The sequence below is a fragment of the Perca fluviatilis genome, chromosome 5 (genome assembly GCF_010015445.1).
Source record: "Perca fluviatilis chromosome 5, GENO_Pfluv_1.0, whole genome shotgun sequence".
NCBI lineage: Eukaryota > Metazoa > Chordata > Actinopteri > Perciformes > Percidae > Perca > Perca fluviatilis.
The window spans coordinates 17,503,182-17,527,003 of record NC_053116.1 but is presented as its reverse complement, the minus strand read 5'-3'; the positions used below and the strand labels follow the sequence as shown (position 1 = coordinate 17,527,003).

General features: G+C 41.4%; 3 protein-coding genes across 4 annotated transcripts in view; 2 read left to right on the top strand and 1 right to left on the bottom strand.

The window, feature by feature from the left end:
* tasorb (transcription activation suppressor b) overlaps window positions 1–5,076 on the top strand; it is a 20,195-nt gene extending 15,119 nt beyond the window's left edge. Inside the window, exons 17-23 of one of the 2 annotated variants that reach the window (XM_039799559.1) lie at window positions 1–741; window positions 1,398–1,520; window positions 2,028–2,187; window positions 2,281–2,389; window positions 2,512–2,690; window positions 2,965–3,099; window positions 3,358–5,076. The exon at window positions 1–741 is cut by the window's left edge and continues 113 nt beyond it. In XM_039799559.1, the coding sequence (XP_039655493.1) occupies window positions 1–741; window positions 1,398–1,520; window positions 2,028–2,187; window positions 2,281–2,389; window positions 2,512–2,690; window positions 2,965–3,099; window positions 3,358–4,616 (2,706 nt within the window). In that variant the 3' untranslated portion in view covers window positions 4,617–5,076. Of the gene's footprint in view, window positions 742–1,397; window positions 1,521–2,027; window positions 2,188–2,280; window positions 2,390–2,511; window positions 2,691–2,964; window positions 3,100–3,354 lie in introns of both variants that reach the window. The other variant, XM_039799558.1, reaches the window with a different exon arrangement.
* A 1,357-nt stretch (window positions 5,077–6,433) lies between these two features.
* The window catches only part of LOC120559199 (metabotropic glutamate receptor 7-like), a 115,469-nt gene continuing 98,080 nt past the window's right edge, over window positions 6,434–23,822 (top strand). Inside the window, exon 1 of the mRNA XM_039800744.1 lies at window positions 6,434–6,539. Coding sequence (XP_039656678.1) covers window positions 6,471–6,539 — 69 coding nt within the window. The 5' untranslated portion in view covers window positions 6,434–6,470. The remainder of the gene's footprint in view (window positions 6,540–23,822) is intronic.
* LOC120559200 (amphoterin-induced protein 3-like) lies at window positions 8,590–15,332 on the bottom strand. The gene is made up of 2 exons (XM_039800746.1): window positions 14,855–15,332; window positions 8,590–14,161 (listed from the first exon to the last, which is right to left on the bottom strand). The coding sequence occupies exon 2, from the start codon at window positions 14,111–14,113 to the stop codon at window positions 12,731–12,733; it is 1,383 nt and encodes a 460-aa protein (XP_039656680.1). The 5' UTR covers window positions 14,114–14,161; window positions 14,855–15,332; the 3' UTR covers window positions 8,590–12,730.

Genomic DNA, 23,822 nt, shown 5'->3' with positions numbered 1-23,822 from the left:
GCTGCACCAGCCACGGTACCAGTTGTAGAGGAAGTTCCCTTCAGGCCCTCCATCAGCCTGGACACCATACTCAACCAGGAAATTCACAGTCTCACCTCTGACATCAAAAACATTATGCAGACTCACCACATCTGCTACTCCTCGCTGCTACCCACACGGTTGCCTCCACACCACTGCTGGCTACCCAACAGCTGCTTCTCAGACTTTGTTACACCCTACGTCTCCCCTGTCCCCATTCAGGGGCATATCAAAGCACTGTGTGATAAGATGGACACGTTGATCCCAGCCCCACCTGCTCCCTCCAAGGGCACTCCTCCACCTCCCCCAGTGACAACATCTGATCTTACAACACCACCCCCCACCCCCATGCAGACTTCCAAAACTAAAGCGGACCCCTCCCTGTCGAAGAGCACCACTTCGTCTCAGAGTGGTAAAATGGTCACTGTCAAAGGGACGGCATCCACTAGGCCTAAAATGGAAGGCTCGTCAGCAGAGTTGGGGGTAGAGGTCTATTCTCCCTCTCAAGTCACACCAGACTCTCCAGAGGCCAAGTCCCAAAACCCAGGCCCTGCTCCTGGAAGTGGGTCCGGCCTGCTGGCTGGCAGCCTCATTGGTCAGCTGAAGCCGGAGGTTTTCAGCAGCCTGGTGGAGATCTTTAAGGACGTCACCAAGAACACAGTCAAATTCTACATCTACTCCGGGGACGAGGGGGAGGAGAGCACTGTCTGCAAGGAGATCAAGGTACAATAGGTCTCAATGTAGTTTTGAAAGCAATAGAAAATAAAATAATTCACGTTATTAATTGATTTTTGGGATTGTTTTGCACAATTAATCATTTAGTCAATAGACAATAGTGAAAAATGCCACTCATAAGTGGCATTTTTCTCTGTGACTGCCTTGGTTGTTTCGTCCATTCAGAAGCCCAAAGATGTTCAGTATGCATTTAAATACAAACTCCTCACATTTAAGAAGCTGGAACTGGTGATCCATTAAATGAACTACCTCAACTGGATTATCAAAATCGCTGACTAATACTTTTCTGTGAATCATTTAATCAAATCAGTTGTGATATTATTACTTTGGATTTAACATACTTTCACATCCATTTTTTTCATATTCCTCATCCGTAGACTTAATTTAGATCACGTTTTTTTTTATTGGAGCCAAAGAGCTTTCTGCAGTAGAGAATTGCACAGGCATACACAAGTGTAAGTGCAGATTGGCAGTGGCAATGTGAAAGGCTACACTATCTCCTCTTTGTCACTATGTGTGCGATGTCTTGGTGCTCAGCTCTTTCTGTATCTGTCAGTCAGTCGGTATTTGTAAGTGTAAGAGAGAGAGACACATTCATCTGCCTGTCTCTAACAATTACGTCTCTCATGTTGTATGTCACAAAGGAGTACTTGAAAAGTCTTGGCAACAGCGAGTGCAGCCCACAGACGTTTCTGGAAAACAGCTGCAGTTTAGATAAGCTCCTCATCATCATTCAGAACGAGGACATCGCCGCACACGTGCACAAGGTACGATCACCTCCTGTCACTCCCTTTATGTCAGTCACGGCCTCCTTGTGACAGTGTTGAAACATAAATAATAATAGCATCCTAATTGAATTTATACATCTGCTGCAGAGTATTGTTTTTATCTGGCTGCTGAGTTTAATTATTTTAATTGACAGGGTTATATGCATTGTGTGTGATAGATAGATAGATAGATAGATAGATAGATAGATAGATAGATAGATAGATAGATAATAGATAGATAGATATAGATATATATTAGATCTTTTTTTTTTAACATGAAAACATGTTTCATTTATTTTTATATGAACATTTACCTGATGAAACCGAAACGTATTTTTCTTCTAAATAAATGATTGCTTGCGTAATGGTCAGTGTGCGGGATTTTCTCTAAATATTTTGATCTGCTACTTTTGATCTTATCCTACGCACCTGCCCGACAAAAGAGGTGTGCAAAAAAGCTTTCCTACATATGAACATTTGTAAAAACCTAATTTTTTCACCCTGCAGATCCCGGCTCTAGTGTCTTTGAAGAAGTTGCCTTCAGTGAGCTTCGCTGGAGTTGACACTCTGGACGATGTCAAGAACCACACTTATAATGAGTTGTTTGTGTCTGGAGGCTTCATGGTGTCTGATGAGTTTGTCCTCAACCCTGACCTTATCACGCAGGGTAAGTTTTACTTTCTTTTTTGGGAGCTGTGGGAGTTCGTTGAAATATCAGTTGGACGATACTTAATTCTGGTGTTACTTGTTTTTTTCCCAGATCGTTTGCAGGGGCTGCTGAAGTTCTTGGAGGAGCAGAGCACCCCTGAACACCCCTGGCAGTGGAAAGTGCACTGCAAGTCCCAGAAGAAGCTCAAAGAACTCGGGAGGTCAGTGAGTAGGAGCTTAACACAAAATAGTAGTAGTTAAATCAAAATGGTCTTTTGCCAGCCCAGAGCTGTGAATAAAACATCTTGACACTGTATGGTCTACTTTTGCTGTTCTCTTTAAGGTTAAACACCAATGCCATGGGGCTGCTGAACCTTCTCACAGCCTACCAGAAGAAGCACCTGGTGGAGTTCCTCCCTTATCACGAGTGTGACACCCAGTCGCGTCAGGCTCCAGACCTAGAATGCCTGATCAAACTCCAAGCTCAGCACACACAGCAGCGGCACCTTATCTTCCTCACAGGTATTTTCATCCTTATCACTATCAACTTAGGCTACATCTTTTCACCAGTCTTCTGACATTTAAGCATAAAACTACCAGATATAGATGCATCTTCTTTTATACCTGCTAAATTATATACATTATTAGAATTATATAAAAGTATTTACAATTGTTTTGACCACTGTCAAATTATTAACTTATTTTTTTGTTATTTATTATTAACAATTAACTTATTTAAAATGTTAACTGAATTTTGCATGTTGTGATGTTTTTTTGTTTGTTTTTTTTTAAACAGAGAGGCCATTTGAGATGTTCCTACAGTACTCCAGAAATGGAATAGTAATAGGGAGCATTGATGACGTTATGAGTGGTTTCCACAGTCTGATTGGCTCCATCAGTCAGAATGAGCTCCCAACACCGCCCTCTACAGGTCGGTAGCAGCAACAGCAGGACTAACACACCAGAACACTCAGGATTTCATGTCATTTTGCTGTAGTGTGATTGCTTTGCTAAATTGCCTTTTTTGTTCTGTACAGTTATCTTGCCATTTAAAGGTGTCTGCACTGCCCAGCGGAGTTTTTAAAGCACATTTGGTGCTGTTAATGTATCTGTAACACATTTGTTCGATAATATCTTCCTTTCCACTTTTCCATTTCTCTCTCTCTGCCCTCTCCTGCTCTCCCAGTAGTGAATGATGAGTGTGTGGAAGAGGAGGACATGTCATTAGACTCTGATGATGGTGAGCCAACCACCATATCGGATCCCTCAGAGCAGAACCAGACAGTTGAGAAGGGGAAGCCTCCACAGCCGCCTCCACCAGAGATGGAGGAGTTTCGTCCTCCGCTCCCAGACCAGCAGGCCACCCCCGAGAGAACGCCAACGCTGTCTGACTACAGTGCTCTCAAAACAGCCATCTCGCAGTTCAAAGCCACCAACCAGATGGGAATAGGCTCTTCGGACATTGGAAGCTTGTCACCAGGAGGTTTTCCTGTGAATCCCCACCAGAGCTTCCTGTGTCCTTCAGCCTCGTGGTCATCTTACACGGGCTCTTCTAGCTATGCGGCCTCCCCGGCCTATCCAGCCTCACCTTGCAGCAGCACCCAGGAACAGGAATACCGCCCCCCAGTCCCAGCCACAGCCTCTAGCACACTCCCAACCCCCCCTGTCATGGCCACAGCAGGACCTCTAGCCAACCTGGCTTCGCTCCCCTTGGAGGTCAAACCTCCCCCTCCACCTCACCTTATGAGGCTGGGCCATACATATGGCTCAGACACTGGAGGAGCTGGGGCTGCTGGGAACTCTCCGCTCACCACCTCCCTCCCCTTCACAGACCATAATGACTCAGCCCAGCCAGGTTACATGGCTGGCATTTCTAAAAATGCTAGCGGGACCCCCACGCAACACGACAGGACACTCTGTGGACCTGGGGAGGTTCTATGGGGGACAGCAGGGGCCAGCACTTGTCAGACTGCTAGCAGCCAGGGTATGGTCACATCTGGCCCAGTGGACCCCAGTGGGCTGCCTAAGACTGGGGAGACCCTTGCAGGTAGCATCCCTGGTAGTCAGGGAGGCAGGACTCCAGTGAATTGTGTTAACAACATTGGAGCTTCTGTGGGCATTCCCACAGTGGCCACCAGGGGGGGCTCAATAGTCAGACCTAAACTGCCTCCACATCCAATGTGTGGTGTGGGCTATGGTAGTATAGGTGGCATCCCTGGACAGATGGATCATGGGCCTATGCGGGGTGGTATGGGTCCTGGTTCTTTAGGGAGTTATCGAGGGAGAGGAGTTCTACCAGGAGGACTTTGGCCTCGGCCAGGACGAGGACATGATCGGGGGGACGGTACTGGAGGTGGACCATACCCTTGGGGTTACCCAGCAGGCAGGGGTGGGGTACAGGATTACTACTCGGACTACACATACACTCACAATTATGCTCCTCAATAGACAATCATGATCAAAGGGGCAACACAAACGCCATACTCCAGAGACTATTGGAGCTGGCTGAATGTACATATTTCCTTGTCATAAACACATTGATTTAAATCAGTAAATAAGGATCCTGGTTTTCTACATTAATAAAAATTGATACAGGCAGTGCCGAGTGTCCTACTGTCATGTAAACTGTATGTACACACTTTCCATGTGAACTATTTGAGACCCTGTTCAAACCACTATATTTATATTTGCCACCAAATGTTGATGGCCTTCCAGCTTCTCGGAATCTATCATGTTATTTCTGTTTGTCCAGGTTTTGAAACGGTTTGTGAACAAGGGGAAAGGCTGATATTTTTTTAAGGAAAAAAAATTGTGAATGAAATTTCACTTTTGCTGTTGGTTTTCTTTTTTTTTTATTTTACATAGTTGGTTGTCTGAAATTCTATTAAAATAAAACATTTCAAATCTTGTTTGTGTGACCAGTTTGATGACGGTGTCAAGCAAACTATTAAAAATATAAATCACAGCTGTCTTACTGTCCTTTCACTTGAACTCCATACTTTATTCCCCTACATACGATTTCCATGTGCAGTTTAAAGGTGGATAATTTAACCTCAGATAGCAATATACCAAAATAAAATGTAATATGGAGAACATGCCTAAAGTAAAATGTTGTCTAATATGAATCAACAGGTCAGATCCCTGTAAGAAAGGGCGTGTTGGTCCTAGTAAAACTACTTTTCTGCCCATGACAAGGCACAGTGTACTGCAGTAGAAATCGGTTAAATCTATTTTCAACAGCAGGGTAATCTGTGTATGGAGAGCAGTTTGGAGGAAATGTAGCATTTAAAAGCCTTTTGAGACTCCATGCTGAGTGCCATTGGTCCGTCAACTACCACCACTGAAAGGATCATTAAAAGGGGTTGATGTCCTCTCTGTGTGGTTTTATTGTACTGTCATTTACTTGGTAGGGTTAAACACCAGAGGGCGCTGTTTCATTTTAATGTGGAAAATAGGTTAAGACTTTATCTCCAGAGCCCCAATGGACCTTTTTCACAGCAGACATTTTGACTTGTCAGTAGGAATAGCACAGCTGAAATTGATAACCTTAATGATGGCTCAATTCCATCAAGTGTCCCAGTAAATTTCAGTGAGTCAGCATGCACAATACCAGGGCCTCTCCTAAGTGGAATGCAGCCATCATTAATGGTTTTGAATACACCTGTGCTTTTCCTACTATGATCACGTCAACATGTCTGCCGTGAAAAAGGTCTAGCCAGTTGTGCAGTACATATGCCGTGGTAACTGGAAACAGAACATTTACCCATTAAATCAATTGCAGCTAAGACCCATCACACAAACACTGAGCAAGATGTTTTTACAGCACCCTACTCCACAGTTACATTTACACCTGGAATACTTACCACTGAGCTGGATATTGGGGGTTGTGTTCACTGTCCAAGGGATCCTCGGAGGTGTTAATGATGGAGGGAAAAGTACAATGATCGATTCAATTACTGTAAATAACTGACTGCTTTTTAAAGACATAATACAATGACAAATAATTAACTGAATATACAACAGAAATTTAGAGAAATGGTCAGCCTAGTGAGAAAGTAATCTTCCTAAATATTGAGGTAACATACTATTTGTATATATTGTAAAAATGTAATCAATGAATATATAGCATTACATGTAGTCTAATGGCAGGGATACAATTGTCGCATAAAATAAACCAGTAGGAACTGATTTTGTTTGGGCACTTGGGGGGCAGATGAAAGAGGCTTTGAACACCACACTTTCACTGACTATCACCTGTTGATAAGGCTAACCTGTTAGCATGCATCCTGTTTACCATAGTCTATGATTTACACATCCAGCAGATACGGAGCAACAGTCTTTTGGAGTAATGTTTCTGACCACCTGATGAATGTAAGTCCAGTTGTCACCCTCTCTTTAGCTCTGTTTTGTTCTCCACCAACTCTTGAGGGAAATATCTGGCTCTTTAGCAGCTAAAAGCTCCACCATGTTCACCAGCTATCTTAATTAACGTAAGCTAGCTAGTTAGCTAGTTAACGTTGCCATCATGCTGGGCTGGCATTCAGCGGGTTTATCAGAGCTTTTTCGTGGAAAACAGTCCATTTAAACAACGAGCTGAAAGACGTTAATTTGCTCCATGGAGTTGGGTGATACTTATTTATCGTTTACGTTAGTACCTTAACTTAAGTCCAAGTCAAGTTGAAGCACCTGAGGATTTCTATTCTGTGCTATCTTCTACTAATACTACATTTCAGAATGATGCATATTATATTTTTACTCCACTAAATGTATTTTACAGTTGTAGTAACAAGTTACATTGCAGATTAAGAGTTTACAGTAAAAACATGATACTACATTGGCTTGTTTTTGGATTGCGATGCAACAACCTTTCAAAAAGCAGTGTCTGACCCTTATCATGTTTTTAATGTCTGTGAGTTGTTGACACTTCCACCAAGACGCATTACCCCTCTAAACTTCTAACATGGTTTAATTTTAAAAGCTGCACAATGTACAAAGAGTTAAAATTGTCCACTATTTCACAAAAACGGCAAAGATTATAGAAAAATCCAACATGTTGATATAACTTGTGCAAGGGTAGCAGAACTACCCCATTAATCATGTCCTGACACCGCAGATTTATCTGGTGACCCTTGATGGGGCCCTACCCCATGTTGGTAACTAGTTTCTGCAGAACCGGTACTTAAAGTGCATTTTGCTGATACCAGCTATTATAGCCTACATATCGTTTTGCTGATCAAGATCTGACTACTACTTTTACCACTGACTACAAGCAACCCCTTTCACATTGCCTGCCCTACGCATAGCTATTTGATTCCAGTTTAAAAATAAAATAAAAAACAAATATAATTGCGTTAGGGCATACAGGGGAAGTAATAAACCGATCAAGAAGAATGTGTTTGCTTTGTGCAATGTTCCAAAGTTGGTCAAATGGGATCAGTGAGCTGTGGAATTTCTTGGTGCCTTTGCAGGATATAGGGCTTTAGGCCAGAATGAAATGTAGCTTTGCCCTTGTATGAGTGTAACTGAGTATCACTTCTCTTGTTATGTGCCTCAACACCTCAGATTGCGGAAATCCTCCAGCTTCCACATTTTTTTTATTTGTTTGCAGCCTATCAGGCAGCATTGCCTCTGAATGGGGCTTGACCAGGCAGTTGTAATGTAGCTTAGACATTGCTTATATTATCCCCTATAGAGGCCAAACTTTGTGGTGTGGTTAGGCACATAACAAGGGAGGTGGCTGTATTCGCACAGAAAAATGACCTAATCTAGTAATGCTTTATTAGGCTACATCAGCCACCTATATTTATATTCAATATTAGAAATATGAGTAACATAGTGATACTATAACCACAGTCTACAGTCAGGGACTCTGTGAGGCTGTATTTTACACACGGCAGTGCTTTCAGCTAAATGCTGACATTTGCATGCTAACATGCTGATGTTAAGCAGGTGTAATGTTTACATCTTAGTTAGCATAGCAACATTTGCTAATTAACACTAAACACAAGGTACAACTGAGACTGATGGAATGTCATTAATGTAGCAGGTTTTTGGTCATAAACGATAGTGTTGGACATAGGGGTGTGACGAAACACTTAGCTATCGAGACGATACACGCTGGGTTCAATAAATGTCGTTACTACATTTTGTGCCAATCCATCCAATAGTTCTCAAGATATTTTACCAAAAGCCATAAATGTCAACCTGCTGATTACCAAAGTCAGCTAGTTTTATCATTTGGGGAAATGATAAATGTTTCAAAATGTCATGGCAATCCATCCTCAGTCTAGATGTTGATATTTCAGTCTGGACCAATGTGGTGGACCAACCAATATTGCTTCCCTAGAGCCATGCTGCTAGTATGGCAAACAAATAGTAATTGCACCATAAATTACATAATTGAGTATCACTGACACTATAAGACATTGCAGATAGGTTACCTATACTGTCTCTGACAGCACAGGTCTTTTTTTAATGGAAATAATAAAGCCATATTTCATCAGTTCATTGTTGTCTTTTAGTGGAGAAGTGTGACAGATAATAACAAGGGGAGCACCATTACCACATGATACAATAAAAGTGAAATGACAAGCTGAACACAGAAGAAGAAAAAAAGACAAGACCGTGTTATAGAAAAGTGGCCATGAGCAACAATATAAACCTCAAAATACTTTGAGTCATTGTGCTTGTCAAATCTTATGATATCCAGCTAAATTCTACTCACTGAAGCCCATAACAGCCCCAGGGAGACAGTGAGCCAGGATACTGCTTCCAACATGCTGAATGGCTCAGGTAAAGGTGTATCGCTGCATAATGCTTTTTTTTTGCAATGAAATGTGATGGATATACATTTGATTAATGAGGCATTCATTTGCAATGTGCCCCACAGTGACAGGGACTGAGACCAGAATTCTGTTTGGCATGTCGGCCATCCAGCTGCATCATCTTACTTTGGAAACACAGAAAGTGGCCTGCGTTCATATTCAGTGCAGATGTATGATAAACAGCCTGTTGTCTGGTGTACAGCAATCCACATTTATTTTAGTCTTTTTTTTTTTTTTGGGAAGCAACTTGCTTGCCTCCTTAGTGTAGTATAGCTGGTTGGTGGACTGTTCTGAAATTAGTTATTTTTGTGTATCTCGAGCACATATTCCAAGTAAAGTGTCCAATTAGAATGAAATAAGGTTTTTTTTGTCTGTTTGGTGACATTGGGCCTCTACCGAGGTTGTGTGTGTGTGTGGGTGTCACATTATCTGAAAGATGTGTATTTATCTGCCACAGTTGGATGCCTCCACTCCTGCCTGATGACTGTTTTGACAGTTCAGTAATAGCGCCTGTTGACAGTCAAGGCAGCCCTCCACTAGTGGAAGCTATTCAGAGTAAAACACCCCCTTTCACAATAATTAGATTCTTGAATACAATGGTTTTGAATCCCTTGGAGCCCAGCCGAACTAGGGAAAACAGTTCATCTGGAAAGGGAAGTGCATGCTTTAGGCCTAATTGAAGTCTGATGGAGTGTTTTGCTTTGGCGAGGGGCATCTTTTAAAGCATCATATGGTCTTTCCTTTACACCTGGGAGGTTTATTAGAGAGGTTCAGGATCATTTGCAGATAGACTAAGTGATACAGACTTGGGTGCAATTATTAGGACTTTCTAATGTGTAAATGTTAGAATGATTTCAGAATATTTCAGCAAACTAAATGTGTCCGTTTGCCACCTCATGTTTCAAATGATATATGCATAACAATTTGCTAGAACAAAATAATTATAATAATATATGGTGTGCTTTTTATACCTGTTGTTTTTTAGTTTTTTTCTCTTCAAAATGCACTGCCAAGGCCTCCCATTATCTGTAAAGTGCTTGCTGTCACAAGGTTCATATAAAATGCTGGATATCAAATGGTATTGGGATACTAACTTCGCTCATTCTAACTGTGACATGCTGCCTACACTGAGGTGGATTCCCTAAATCAGCAGCGCGGTTACATAACTGGGGTCACCTGTGGACCCTCTGTGAAATAGAAAGCCCTTGAATAGAAATGCTCACATCATGTCCTCTGTTTAAATCTTTCTGCTAATCATATCAAAAAACAACAAATCCCAACCCAGCTGTTTGTGCTGTGTCAGAGAGCAGAACCAGATTAGAGGGATTTAAAAACATTGAAATTGACAAAGCACCTAGTTTTTATCCTTGTGGTAATCCCCTAAAACCTAACCCCAAGTCATCACACCATGTAATGTCTCTAATACACTGTCTCTGAAAAACAACGGGTCATGTCTCTGATACAAGAGGTTCCATCACACACACAGCGTTACATCATCTTTGTTCAGGAATTTGAATGTTGCTTACTACTGGGAAAACTTGGTAACACTTTATTTGAAGGGGTGTGCATAAGAATGACATGACACCATCACAACCATGACATGACGCACGTCATGAACAAGAGGGAGTCTTTATGAAGTTTAGGACTGTTGACATGAATGTCATTCGCGAAATGATGACACTTTTAATGCAAAGTTAGCATTGTTTGAGATCTTTGTGTTGTGACAACTTCACCAGACAATGTGAAGACTGTCGAGTGACAGTCATAAACATTCATAAAGACTCCTTTATGTTCCTGACAGGTTTCGTGTCATGGTTATGACAGTGTCATGTCAGTCTAATGCACACCCTTTTAAAATAACGTGTTACCGAAAACTTTTTCTAAATATAACCTATAAATCAGTAGCGGTGTGATTAAACAGAGTGGTGCATCACAATACAGTGCTTAGTCTAACCGTTTTTTTTGCTTAATCCCTGAGAGTTTAAAAGTGATGAAACTCAGCGCTGTCTAAGAGCTAGCTGTCCTAGTTTCATGCATGGCTGCCCATTTGATTTTAGATTTCCACCTTTTTTGTCTGTGAATTTACATTCAAGTTGCTCGACAATATTAGTCTCTAAGGGCTTAAAAGGAGTCAAGTTTTAATTAAGGATTTAGAAATAATCAAAGGTCCCTCCTCTAACAACACGCTCTGCTTTTGTGAGATGCGTGGTTACTGACAACTTCTCTTTGACATTATATGGAGGATTACATCTAATCCTATTCAGTCTCGATGCAATCCTTCGTCCAACTCAGTGTTTGCATTAAGATTAAACTACAATCCAAAACATTATGGATGCATGGAAAGAAATGGATTTGTTTCTTTTGAGGCTACTATTTGTTTCATCAGGTTTTAAATATCCCTTCATCCCCGACCACCCATATGCTCTCTTTGGTCTTTCATGTCATCGACTTAATGTTCTCATCCCACACACTTATGTTCTTTCATGGCAGTGCATGCACGTCCTTCTTCAACATCATTCATCTCTGGCATTGCAGTGTGTTATTCTGTAATTTTAAGCATGTTCCACTGAATTAACAAACAAAACAAAGTAATGCCCCTTCGGGGTTTGCATCATGCTTGAAATATTTGTCACTTCAGTTCAAATTTTGTAGTTGTGTTTGTTCCGTAGGGTTCGAAGTGCTTTGCTGTGTTTGATCAAAGAGATTCTGTCTTTGAAGAGCAGTCCAATTGCTGTTTGTTTTTGGCTTGTTGACACTCCTGATTTCTGTATTATTTGCTAGATAAGCAGAGTGCAGACAGAGAGTCATTGTTTTTGGCTGCCAGATTAATGCAACAGGTTTGAGATGCGTTATGTATATGTATGATGGATCACTGCAGGATGTACCTCTGTTTTCTGCTAGATACGATTTTTAAATGTTTGCTGAAATCTGTGGCCTCTGCACAGAAACATTTATTGCTTTTTTTTTATTTTTTATTTTTTTTTAGCTGTATCTTAATTCCTCTTTTTTATATGAAAGTAATGGATTTTCCTAAATTGCCAAAATCAGGCAATTGATCTAAAGGGAACAACTCCTTTTATTAGAACCAAAGGGAACAGAAGTTTTCAGGAGGTGGATAGAGTGTTTGATGTTTTAAGCAACATATTATAAGAAATATGGGCTGTATCTTCAGCTGGTGCAGTGCCTAGCTCTACCACAATAATTATTTAGCACCTCAACTCAACCAAGATGCACGGGCTGAACTCACTTCCTGCAGTCTATCACAGTCATGAACTTGCAGCGTTTTTCCGGGGGTTTTAATCCTCGTTAAACACTTTCTGTGAAAAGTGAGCCAGATTCACTCTCTGATCCCACGAGAAATATTCCCCCTAGTGTCGTACCTCAGTACACAGAGAAGTTATTAGCTGATTTTTAGGGCTGATAATAGCTCTACTGTGATTTAGCAATGTCAGTACACCTGAGGATAATAAACCAAAGTTGAAACTTTCATTTCGACTACTGGGCCAGATGACAGGGAAGAGCAGAATTGGAACAGGAGCTACTGCTTTTTGTTTAGGAGGTCTTTTTTAGTGCATCTGGCAGTCGGGAAAGAGACTTGATGTTCTTTTTTCCTATACAGCATTAACACTCACTCCTCATTGCATCTCACCGCTAATTCTTGAGTAAGGAGTTTTGCATTGTCCAAAGGTCTTTTTGTTTCCGCTTCAAAATAAGGAAAAGAGAAAACCCTGTTCAGTATCAACCTTCAGGTATCCATTCCGTTCCTTCTTCACTTATTATTGGCTCCATGAATGCTACATGCTTGTCATTTTGGATTTTGTGCTGGGATCTAGTGGAGGGGGAGAAAACGGAAGTTAGGGTGCTGTGGTCGTAAGTCTCAATTGGGATAGCTGGAGGTTTGGGCTGTTTACAGCAGCTGCAGCGACACGGAGTCATGTAGAGGTATATGAGGATGCAGATCGTGGTCACCAAACAGCCCAGCAATGTTGTGTAGCCAGTGTTGAATGACTCTGCTGGAGGCAGCAACACCGTCACGTTCACCTCCCGGGTCGCGTTCAGTGCCTGTTTAATATCCACAGCTGTGCACACGTACAAACCTGAGTCATTGACCTTGGTTGCTTGGATCTCCAAGGTACCATTAGGAAATAGGCTAATTAGCGTGTCATTAATGCTAGTCTGGGTGATGTACCCCTTGCTGGGGGAGAGCCATGTAAATGAGAGGTCTGTGCTACTCAGGGACGTTTGGCAGTCCAGATGCACTCCTTCTCCCTCTGAAACCAACACGTTGGAGAGGAGCACGGTCACTGGCAGTGAGACAGCGCTTTCCACAGTGCAGTTGTGGAAGAAGCGGGAGTGTTGCAGAAACCGGATGGACGCTCGTGGGTTCCCATAGGTGGTGCAAGTGTGCTCATCAGTAAAGTCCTTCAGTGCGTCGTAACCCCTGAGATCCCAATGCCAGAAAACGCTGTACATGGAGCAGTCACAGATCAGAGAGTTGTTGTGGAGGTACAGCCCCCGCTGCACCAACCCGGGCAAAGCTTTCACATCCTCCCATGGCAGACGGCTCAGACGGTTGGACGAGAGGTCCAGCATGGTCAGGAAAGGGTGACTGTGGTCTTGGATGGAGAAGAACGGGAAGTGTGTGATCTGGTTGAGGCTGAAGTAGGCCTTTTTCAAGCTGCTCAGGCCGCTCAATGTGCCGGCCTCCACCTGTGTGATCTTATTATTAAAGAGAAGGAGCTCCTCCAGCCTCCACAGCCCCTGGAAGTAGTGTTGCTCCACCACATGCAGCTTGTTGGAGGACAGGTCAAGGTGCCTGAGGCCAGAGGCGTTGCGAAATACCCCATGGCCCAGGGAGCCCAGCTGGTTGTGGGTCATCCGGAGGTTTTCCAATCTAGGCATCCTTTTGAAACTGCCCGCACCCAGCCAGGACAGATGGTTGTGGCTGATGTCAAGGGTGACAGAGAAGGAGGGCAGGGACAAGGGTAACTTGGCCAGACCACTGGAGCTACAGCTCACTGTGTCAGATACACAGAGGCACACAGAGGGACAGGACTCCTCAGCGCCGTGGATGAGACAGAGCAGCACCAGGAGAGGGCCTGGATACAGTCTGGAGGTCATGTTTCTGGAAGTCGGATTCTTCGAGCTTTCTAATCCCTCTGGCTCTCCCTGGTCAGATAAGATTAAAATGAGAAACCATACAATGTATTAAAAAGCTATTCCGTTTCAACCCACCTGCTGTTTTGAGCTGTTCTACAGACACATACAGTAATATGACTACAAGGTTAGTGTCATGCAGGAAGCCTCAGTAGCTATGGCAGAAGATGAAAAATCGTTAAAATGTCCCTTTTGCCCCAGGAATATATTTTCAGCTTTTGAATCACAAATTCCTTTGAGACTATTTTAGAGATCTTTCTTTCAAGTATATGGAAATAATGTATAAAATATAGTAATAAAATAGTTAATTTTTTGGTGCAGTAATCATTGTATGGCTGCAATGAGCAATACTTTTCATTATGAATTAATCATTTATTTTAATTAATGGATCATTTGGTCTCAAACGTTAGAAAGTCGTGAAAAATGCTCCTCAGATATTCCTAAAGACTACTGTGACATCTTAAAACACTAAACATTCAAGGACCTAAAAATATTCACTTCACTATCATAGAAGACAACAAACAAACAGAAAATATTCACATGTAAGGAGCGGTACCAGAGACCTTGGGCATTTTTTGTGATTCAACATGATTAGTTTAATCATCAACATAGTTGCCAATGAATTTCTTGTGGCTCGACTAAATAGTAAACCTTAAACATATTTGCTAAAATTTTACAGTCAAACACACGGAGGGAAATACTTACACCTTAAAAAGACGTTTCTTCTCAGTTATCAGTCTAGCCTACTTGAAGTTGAACATTTTTAGAGATCAGTTCTAACACTAACACTGCTACTGACTTGTAAGTCTGTATGAATTTGAAGGCAGAGGGGAAAAGTTCATACCACTTCCAGAGGAGTGAGCAATTTGGCTCACTTACTTAATCCTATTCTCCCCTCCAAAAAAATGAGAAAGAAACTCCACTTGAGACCACGACTCCAAAGTGAACTGCTTAGCGACAACATGAGTCTCCAACTTTCCTGATCTTTTTCTTCTTCAAAGTTGTATCCCATCAATGAAGACCCAAAACATTGCTGTCTAATCCTTATCTTTTTCTCAGATCCTCATCCCGAGACGCCCGAGTGACAATGTTTAAGGTGCCCCTACCGGCTTTCTCCTCGTCCCAAATGAGAGTGCCGCTCAACAAACATCCTACAGTGATTTGCAGTGTATAACAAACAGCACATAGCTCACTTAATCTCCCACAATCCCCTCCTCCTCCTCTGTGTATTTTAGAGACCAACCTTGTGTCTCCCTCTCTCATCATTAAGTCATGATGATGCCCTTCCTTCTCTCCATCTTTCTTATTCCCTCGATCAACGATATCAGTTTTCTCACAATATTCTATTAATATACTATTCCATTAAACTTTTAGTATTTCGCATAATACCAGATTAGTAAAATCTAGGAGCCTTCCTCATAAATATTACATGCGTTAATCTGGTTACCTTTCACCAATAATCCCAGAGGACTGGAATTTAGCTTTGCCTACTGTATTTTATTATTTCTTTGTGTGTGAAACTCTGTCTGGATGTTGCTTTACTTATCGTTTTAAATACACCTGTTTTTGTGAGTTCTTGAATTTGGAAAGTCCTGTCCACCTCTCTTCATCTCTCTGTGTATTTCGTCAGCTCCTGTGTTGAAAGTCTTCATGACTATGAAGGCTCTTCCTACCTGTGTGCCTCTTTACTTTGTCGTGTCTATTTTAGTGGTTTTTGAGTGGATGGATGTTGCCTGCCTCCCCTGCCCAGTGTGTCTCACACACACACACACACACACACACACACACACACACACACACACACACACACACACACACACACACACACACACACACACACACACACACACACAGTCTCTTAAGTGCTTTAATCAGTACATCCCCCTTTCTTTCTGAGTCCCTGACATCCTTTCTTCCTCTTGGCTGTGGGTTTGACTGGATATATGCTGTCCATGCTGCTTGGTTATGGTGGCCCTGACAGCTCTGATTTCTGTCACAGTGAATTAGCTTTGCCTGCCAGCAGCCACCTCCTCACTGCTACCCCCAAACCTCCACCCCCTCCCTATAAGTGCTTGGGGCTTTGACTGACTCCCACTCACTCAGTCACTCTGCCGAGGCACATAGCCGATTCCCCGTGGATTCAGACTTCAGGCTGGATGAGGTTCACTTCTGAAAAGGGGTGCAGATGTGGAGTCCACAGTATGATGGATACCGGAAACTGAAGGTGGAAGGCTTTAGTCTGAGATCAGTTTAACATATTCCTCCTTAGTGTTTAAGAATAGGATTAAGGATAAGAAAACACATATGGATGTATTTGTGTTGAAATTAACACGCCATCACCATCTTTGGCATTGTGGCTTTGTGCACAATCTTGTCCGTAGGCAAGTCATCAGCTTGGCTGAAACATATAAGAAATATATACACCCACACATGTACATTTGAGATATGTTACAAAATGATTCTAAACAGGCCCTCCTTGTAGGTGTTATGTTTATGTGGGCTTATATCATGGCTCAAATGGCCTCAAAGTAATTTGCCTCTTTTCCTACAAATTGAACTTTGTCCTACTGTAAAGAAAACCTTAATCCGAGTAGCTTTTTAAATATACATGTTTCCGTGATTTAAAGGAACACGCCGACATATTGGGAATTTAGCTTATTCACCGTAACCCCCAGAGTAAGACAAGTCCATACATACCCTTCTCATCTCCGTGCGTGCTGTAACGCTGTCTGACGGCTCCAGAATTAGCTTAGCCCAGCACAGATCCTGCAGGTAACTGGTTCCAACTAGCCTACTGCTGCGAATTGTGACAAAAGTGACAAAATAACGCCAACATGTTCCTGTTTACATGTTGTGATTTGTAGAGTCACAGCGTGTACAAAAAACAACGTAACATGAGACACAGCCATCTTCTATCTGTAAACAAACCGGGAACTATATTCTCAGACAGGCTTGCTGCGAGCATATCACTCTGCCCAAGTACTATATTCTTCTGCCTGAGAATATAGTTCCCGGTTTGTTTACTTATTCAGAGCAGTAGGATTACTGGAACCATTCACCTGCCTGTTCTGTGATGGGCTGATGCCGCTGGAGACGTCAGACAGCTTTACAGCACGCACGGAGATGAGAAGGATATGTATCGACTTGTCTTACTCTGGGGGTTACGGTGAATAAGCTAAATTCCCAATAAGTCGGCGTGTTCCTTTAAGGTGTTATGTAACACTGCTGTTTGTTCAAAGGGCTGCTCCAATCATGTATGTAGTGCTTTTCTATGTAAGTCTCTAATTGTAAATGGATCACAGAAGACCTATACACCAGTGGCTTCATCTGCATAAGCTGGTAATGATTCATTGTTTGGTGCGCTCAGAAGAATATGAGCACATGGAGCATTTGAATAAGGTGCACCATTGTGCCAGCATGTCAGTGGCTGCATTTGTTTTTAGATACAGTATAATTGTGCGCGGAACATGTTCTTTTTCCTCAGCCAGCCCTTGTTTTGTTGCTGTTGACCTAATGAAATACTTTTGAGTGCCTCAATAGTTTCACTATTGACTTTCATTCAGTAAAGAATCCTTCATTTTCGAGTCCAATCATGTGTCATTGTCCTTAGATCAATTCAATCAAAGCAGGAACCGGTAAACAAATTGATTTTCTGTGCAAGACGATTATTTTTTGCCTTTTACTGCTGATTGCCTCTCATCATACAGTATTGGTCTATGTGGTTTCAACAGAAGGAGGACCTCTGGAATGTCAATATTAACACCCAATATTAACATCTCCTCCCCCTTTTTCCAGTCAGTGGGGACTGAAAATCTTTGAGTCTCGTTTTGTTTCTGCATGCTCCTGTTGTCAGACTGGACAGTGTGGCTCCAGCCTGCTGTTCTGTAAAATCCCTAATCTAATCAGTATCTCTGTATTAAGCTGCTTCGCAAATCCCACCTTCTTCTTCCGCATACATTTGATTAGAATCAGCGTATGCAAAACAGTCCTGTCAAATCGGCCATGTTTAGAGTGGACCTCAAAGCTTAAACCCCGACCCTGATGCATCCTGCCCCCAGCAGAAAGTGATTTTCTCTTTACCATCTGCTGCAGAGGAGAAGAAAAAAAAAAAGAAAATGTCTGCTCTTATCTTGCCCTTGAGAAGCAGTGAAGCTCACTAAGAGTCGATGATATAAAGCTTTATATTCTCAGATGCAAGAAGAAGATTTTATTCTTTTACATTAAAGCACTGGAATGGAGGAATGCAGACATCTATTATGTTATTATTCCTCCTCTATACTTCAGAATAATGCTAGGCCCATAAAGAGCAATATCTTAATGCCAACTAGCTGCTTAATAGCTTCCTTCAATAGCATACTGTATTGTGATTTTAAAGATAAATTGAATCTCAAGATGGTTAAATACACAAGCTCTTTGTTAATTATTGAAATATTTTTTTGACAAAGTGTTACACAAAGTGTATGCATGCACTGAAATATCCAAAACTACTAAAAGTAATTCTGTAAACACTTCAGCTGAAGTGTTTCCATAACATCTGTCTGCCACTTCTGAAACCCTGAACCTGAACATACACACCCATTGTTCAGTGTTTATTCTGCCTTTCAACAGCTTTTTGTTAGCATGGCTGACAGCCAGACTCTCAAATATGAATGAGTCAGTGCCTGGATAAAGATTCGGAGGATTGAGTTTTATTTCTTTTCTCTCCGTGGGTGAATTTACAGTCCGGATGAGCTCTCTGTTGAAAATTAGTTTCAGACCGTGCAGGATTGATTGTTTGTCACGAGGAGCGGCTCAGCTGCTCCATATGTTGCGTATTCACAGTGATTGTAGTGCATTATTTGAGAATGTCTTTCTCAAAACCCCCGAAACCTGTTGAGAGAGACCGGGTTTTATGTTGCATAATGCTAGGGTTAGACAATATGATTATATATCTTCTCCAGAGAGCTTTTCTCCATGCAACCCATCTGGTGCATGTAGTGTACTGTAAGTGTGAAGCGACAAGCACACCATCTAGTGGTTTAAGACTCAACTAGAATGGTGAAACATCCAATGCACTCTTTCCTTTCCCCTATCACTATTACTAGTGCTACATAAGAAATACGACTAAATGGAATACAAATACATATAAAGAAATACTATGACATATTGATACATGGAGCTAATAATGAATAATAAGCGTAATTATAATAATAATCTAAAATGAAACAGACTACTTGAATAGAACTGAAGGCTATTCTCAGAACACACTCAAGCTTTCTTGGCAATAGTTGGATACTCACATATCTGTGGTTGAAATACAGTAGGAAGCTACAGCCAGCAGCGGGTTAGCTTATTTTAGCATAAAAAAGACATGAAGCAGGGGGAAACAGCTAGCATGGCTCTGCTCAAAGTAGTGTAAAAATGACAAGTTGTGGTTTTACTGGAGAATTGAGTCCTTAAGCACCTTAAGAAGAGATTTCTTGCCTGGGAGCACATTTTTACACTCAGGTTGTTGTATGGATTAAACATTAAACATGATATAACGTATTCATTAGTGAGCTATAAGAGGTGTAAGTAGTTTTAGTTTTTTACATATACACAGGGCCAGGCTAGCTGTTTACCCTTACTTCCAGTATTTATGCTAAGCTAAGCTAGCCGGCTGCTGGCTGTAGCTTCATATTTAATAGACAGCCATGAGAGTGATATTGATCTTCTCATCTAACTCTCCGCAAGAAGGTAAAAAAAAAGTATTTCCCACAATGTCATACCATTCCTTTAAAATTAATTCCTTCATTGTTAATTGATTGCATTCATAATAACATTGACACCCCTTGAAATGTTTCTGTTTCATATCCACCTGATTTACACCATGTACGGGGGGGCAGAAACCAGAACTGATTTTTAATTTGAAGCAAATCTCTGACTGAGGTAAAATGCTCACATATGCTGTGCGGATGTTAAGCTGCTCTGTTTACGCTACCCATGAGCACAGAAATCAAGCATAACTCTTGATTATAATGCAAACTCACGTCTTCACGCGTGTCAATATACAGAGAGCAGCGTGCAGGAAAGAGGGCTCGGGGTATGAATCATCCGCGCTGATTGTTAACGGATTTCAATTAGGACTCACAGGAGTTAATATGATTGCTTGCTGTTTACCCTTTCTTGCTTCCTACCATGGAAGCCAATTATGCATGAGTAGCAGTAGATGAGAACTGGACACTGCTAATGGCTCTGCTTCTCCCTTTGTGTTCACATTACCGAAGGATATGGGTTGTGAAATGAGATCACTACTGACTACTGTGCTATCAGTGATTGTGCTATAAAACATTATGGGCCAGAACATAGTAAATCGTGTGACGTGACTGTGGGGTGTCAGGCTGTCTGCTCTTCCCCTGCTCTTTTATCTGTTATCCTCTCATCTCATTCCTCTTCTTTTCCCCATTTTGTCATCTCTTGTTTTTCTTCTACTCCTCTCCTTTCGTTTATCCTCTCAACTCTTATCTCCCCGCATCACTTTTTTTTACCCCTCTCCTCTCCGCCTTTCATCTGCTACCCTGTGGTTATCAACAGAGACAGACAGGACATGAGCCAAGCCTCTAGCCTCTTCCCCTTCCAGATCACTCACTGTATGGTAGATTGACATATCTTAGAAAATCCATTATGTCCTAATCAATAAGGATTAATGTACATAATATAGAGATTTCATACAAATATGAAATTAATTGTATTAAGCCATATGACCCATAAAATTAATCATTATCTTATTACTCAGGGAATTCATTGCCCATGTATCACCCGATATGCGTGATTGCCCACAGCCTTGCGTGTCCCTGTGCATGGCCATGCATGCAGACAATTGGTTTTACCTTTGCTGGCCTGTTCTGTAAAGAATAAGTGAAGTTGAGAGAATCCGCCTACACAACAGGAAGTAGCTAGCATTAGTTTATGATCTATACATGTTAAAAAAAGGAAAGGCAGGTGGAGAAACAGAACACAAATATAAGAGATATAAAAAAACAAAAAACAGCAAAGGCTTATGCATAGCAGGCTTATCTGACTGCACTTCACTGTTGAGATAGTGTGATGGATCCTGCAGCCAGCTGTCTTCTCTACCTGAGTAAGGTTGCTGTCGCCGCTCTCTGCTCAGACAGACACTGGGGGACATGATGGGTGATTAGCAGTTAGCGGTTCCATCAAGGATCTCCGGGGCCATCCGTGGAAAATGAAACCATCTCTGAACAGGTAACTCAATTTAACTCGTGGCCGCCTTCTCCGGAGCTACAAGCTCAAATACTTTCCCAGCTGATGAGATGAGGTAACCGAGCATGGCCGGAGTCACTGAGTGCAACAGGAGAGGCCCGCTCCACCCAAATTGCCTGGACATGGTCAAGGGAGGCTTTTCTACCACTTTTACAGATAGAGAAGCGGAGACTGAAGAGTAGAAAGGCTCTGGGTTTTCTTTCCTTCCTTTTCAATCAATAAAATAGACTGGCTTTAATCATGAAGCTATTGAGTGCTGAAGCTAGCAAAATGGAGAGTTGGTCTTCTGGAACCATTGCACAGGAGGGAAAATGCTGTATTTGGACAGAATTTGTAGCTAACCAATGAGGGGCTAAAACTTTCAAAATATATTTTTCTATTCAACTTTGTACTCCACACAGAAATGAATGGCTTCTTTTCTAAAATGATGTGTAAAAAAGATCTGTATGTGAGTTGGTATTAGTTTACTTCTTTTACTTAAGTCAAAGTAGCAATACAGCAATGTAAAATACTACAAGAAAATATCCTGCATTCAAAATCCTACTTAAGTAAAAGTATTATCAACAAGGTGGCGCTAGTTTTATATATTTTTATATTCAGTTAGGTAGGTTAAGTGTTAGCTTTAGTGTGTAACTTTAGTGTGTAACTTTTTTATATTAATGAACATCCGTTACATTCAAGCCATTGCCAAATGAGTTGCTACAAAGCTAATTAAGACTATCAGCTCCACACAACACTCTCTGTATTTCTCAGTATGGCTGTGTTCAGAAGATTGTCGTCCTGTGACTTTCGCATGCAGAAATTCACCTGCGTGAAGCTGGCCCCCCATGTCATCCAAAAGTAATTAAAAACACTGCTATTCGTATGTGCTACATTTGTGTCATAAAAAATATCGTTTGTGCTGTTAAGGGTTTTAAGTAATTCAACTTTACATTTTCTGGCCAGTGACATCACCCAGTCCCCCATTAATGTCCAAATCTCCCCAAAATGGTCTCAATCGTTTGTGCTACGTTTGTTAATAAAGTTATTTGTTTAAGAAAGCACAATCCACATAGGTCTCTTTTTATTCCAGCTAAAATTCATAAACATTTGAAATGTGACTAGGGGCCCCAATTATACACTTATTTTTAAAAGGTTGAGAAACACTGGTTTAATCTCTAACAATGCATTGTATTTTATAAATGATCATATATTTATTATTATATAAAATCTTAATCTGTATAAAAAATATAAAGATGTAGTGGAGTAGAAATATATCAGTAGCAAAAAAAAAGTACCTTAAATTTGTACTTTACTTCAGCAGCATTGGATTTTGGAACAGGTCAAGTTACATGCATTCAGGCTCTGAAATGGATCTTCACATTTTAACAATTAGCTCCACATGCCACTCTCCCACTGCATTAGAAATTAGTCGTATTAGACTGTGTCATAATTGTTCTCCAGCTAAATTATATAATGATCACATTGACCTTTCCACAGACCTACTTAGTAGTCTGAGTTGGTGCATTCAGGAAAGTTAATTTAATGAGTGCAGTTTAATGTGTGGCTCAATAATACTATCTTCTACTCTATTATTAATCACAATAAAAAAAAGTTAGCTCTGTTAATTATTGCAAATGTGTTAGAATGAAAATGCCAATGTAGCTTGAAAGCCTCTAGGTATTTCAGAGGAAGTGATGTATTGTCTGCGCTGGAAGAACTCGTAATAAAATGTAAAAAGTCAGCTACAACAGCAGATAGATGGCTTTAGATGTACACAGTCTCCATTAGAACACATGGATGAAACTTTAATGTTCCCTGTGGGCAAATTGGGTCATTACACCTTCATGTTATAGGGAAGCTTTGAACATATACCGTGTATTGGCATCTTACATTTACTATTAAGGAACAGGGGGTGTAATGAGGAAAAAGACTTCCCTTTTAATGACTATGTCCAGGTTCAAGCCTCTGTCACATTAACATGTTTCCTTCTGAAGTGTGTGGTGAGCAGGACACATAATTCCTACCAGCTGTTCTGCAGCTGAACCTGAGGATAATGGAATAGAATAAACACAAGTGGACAGGCACATGTTGATCACTTGCAGTGATTCGCATTGATTATTCACTAACACAGACACTAATTCTATTTGAAAACAAAATGCAATGAAAAAAATGATGTGGTGCTGCGGGTTTTTAAAACCGAGCGAAGCAGCCGTATATCATGCTTCTTGCTGTCGGCCGCATACTGTGAAAGTGAGGCAGAAGATGAAAAAGAGAAGGGGGTGGTGGGTACAACAACAGGATTGAGTGAGACTGATTGTAGCCTGCAGAGGGCAACCATTAAGCTCACCAAATATCATTATCAGATTTTCAATAAGGTTGCAGCCATCAGATAGTGAATGCAGACAGTGTTGCTGCTTCTCCTTCCTGTTGCAGCTGCACCAGGTGCAAC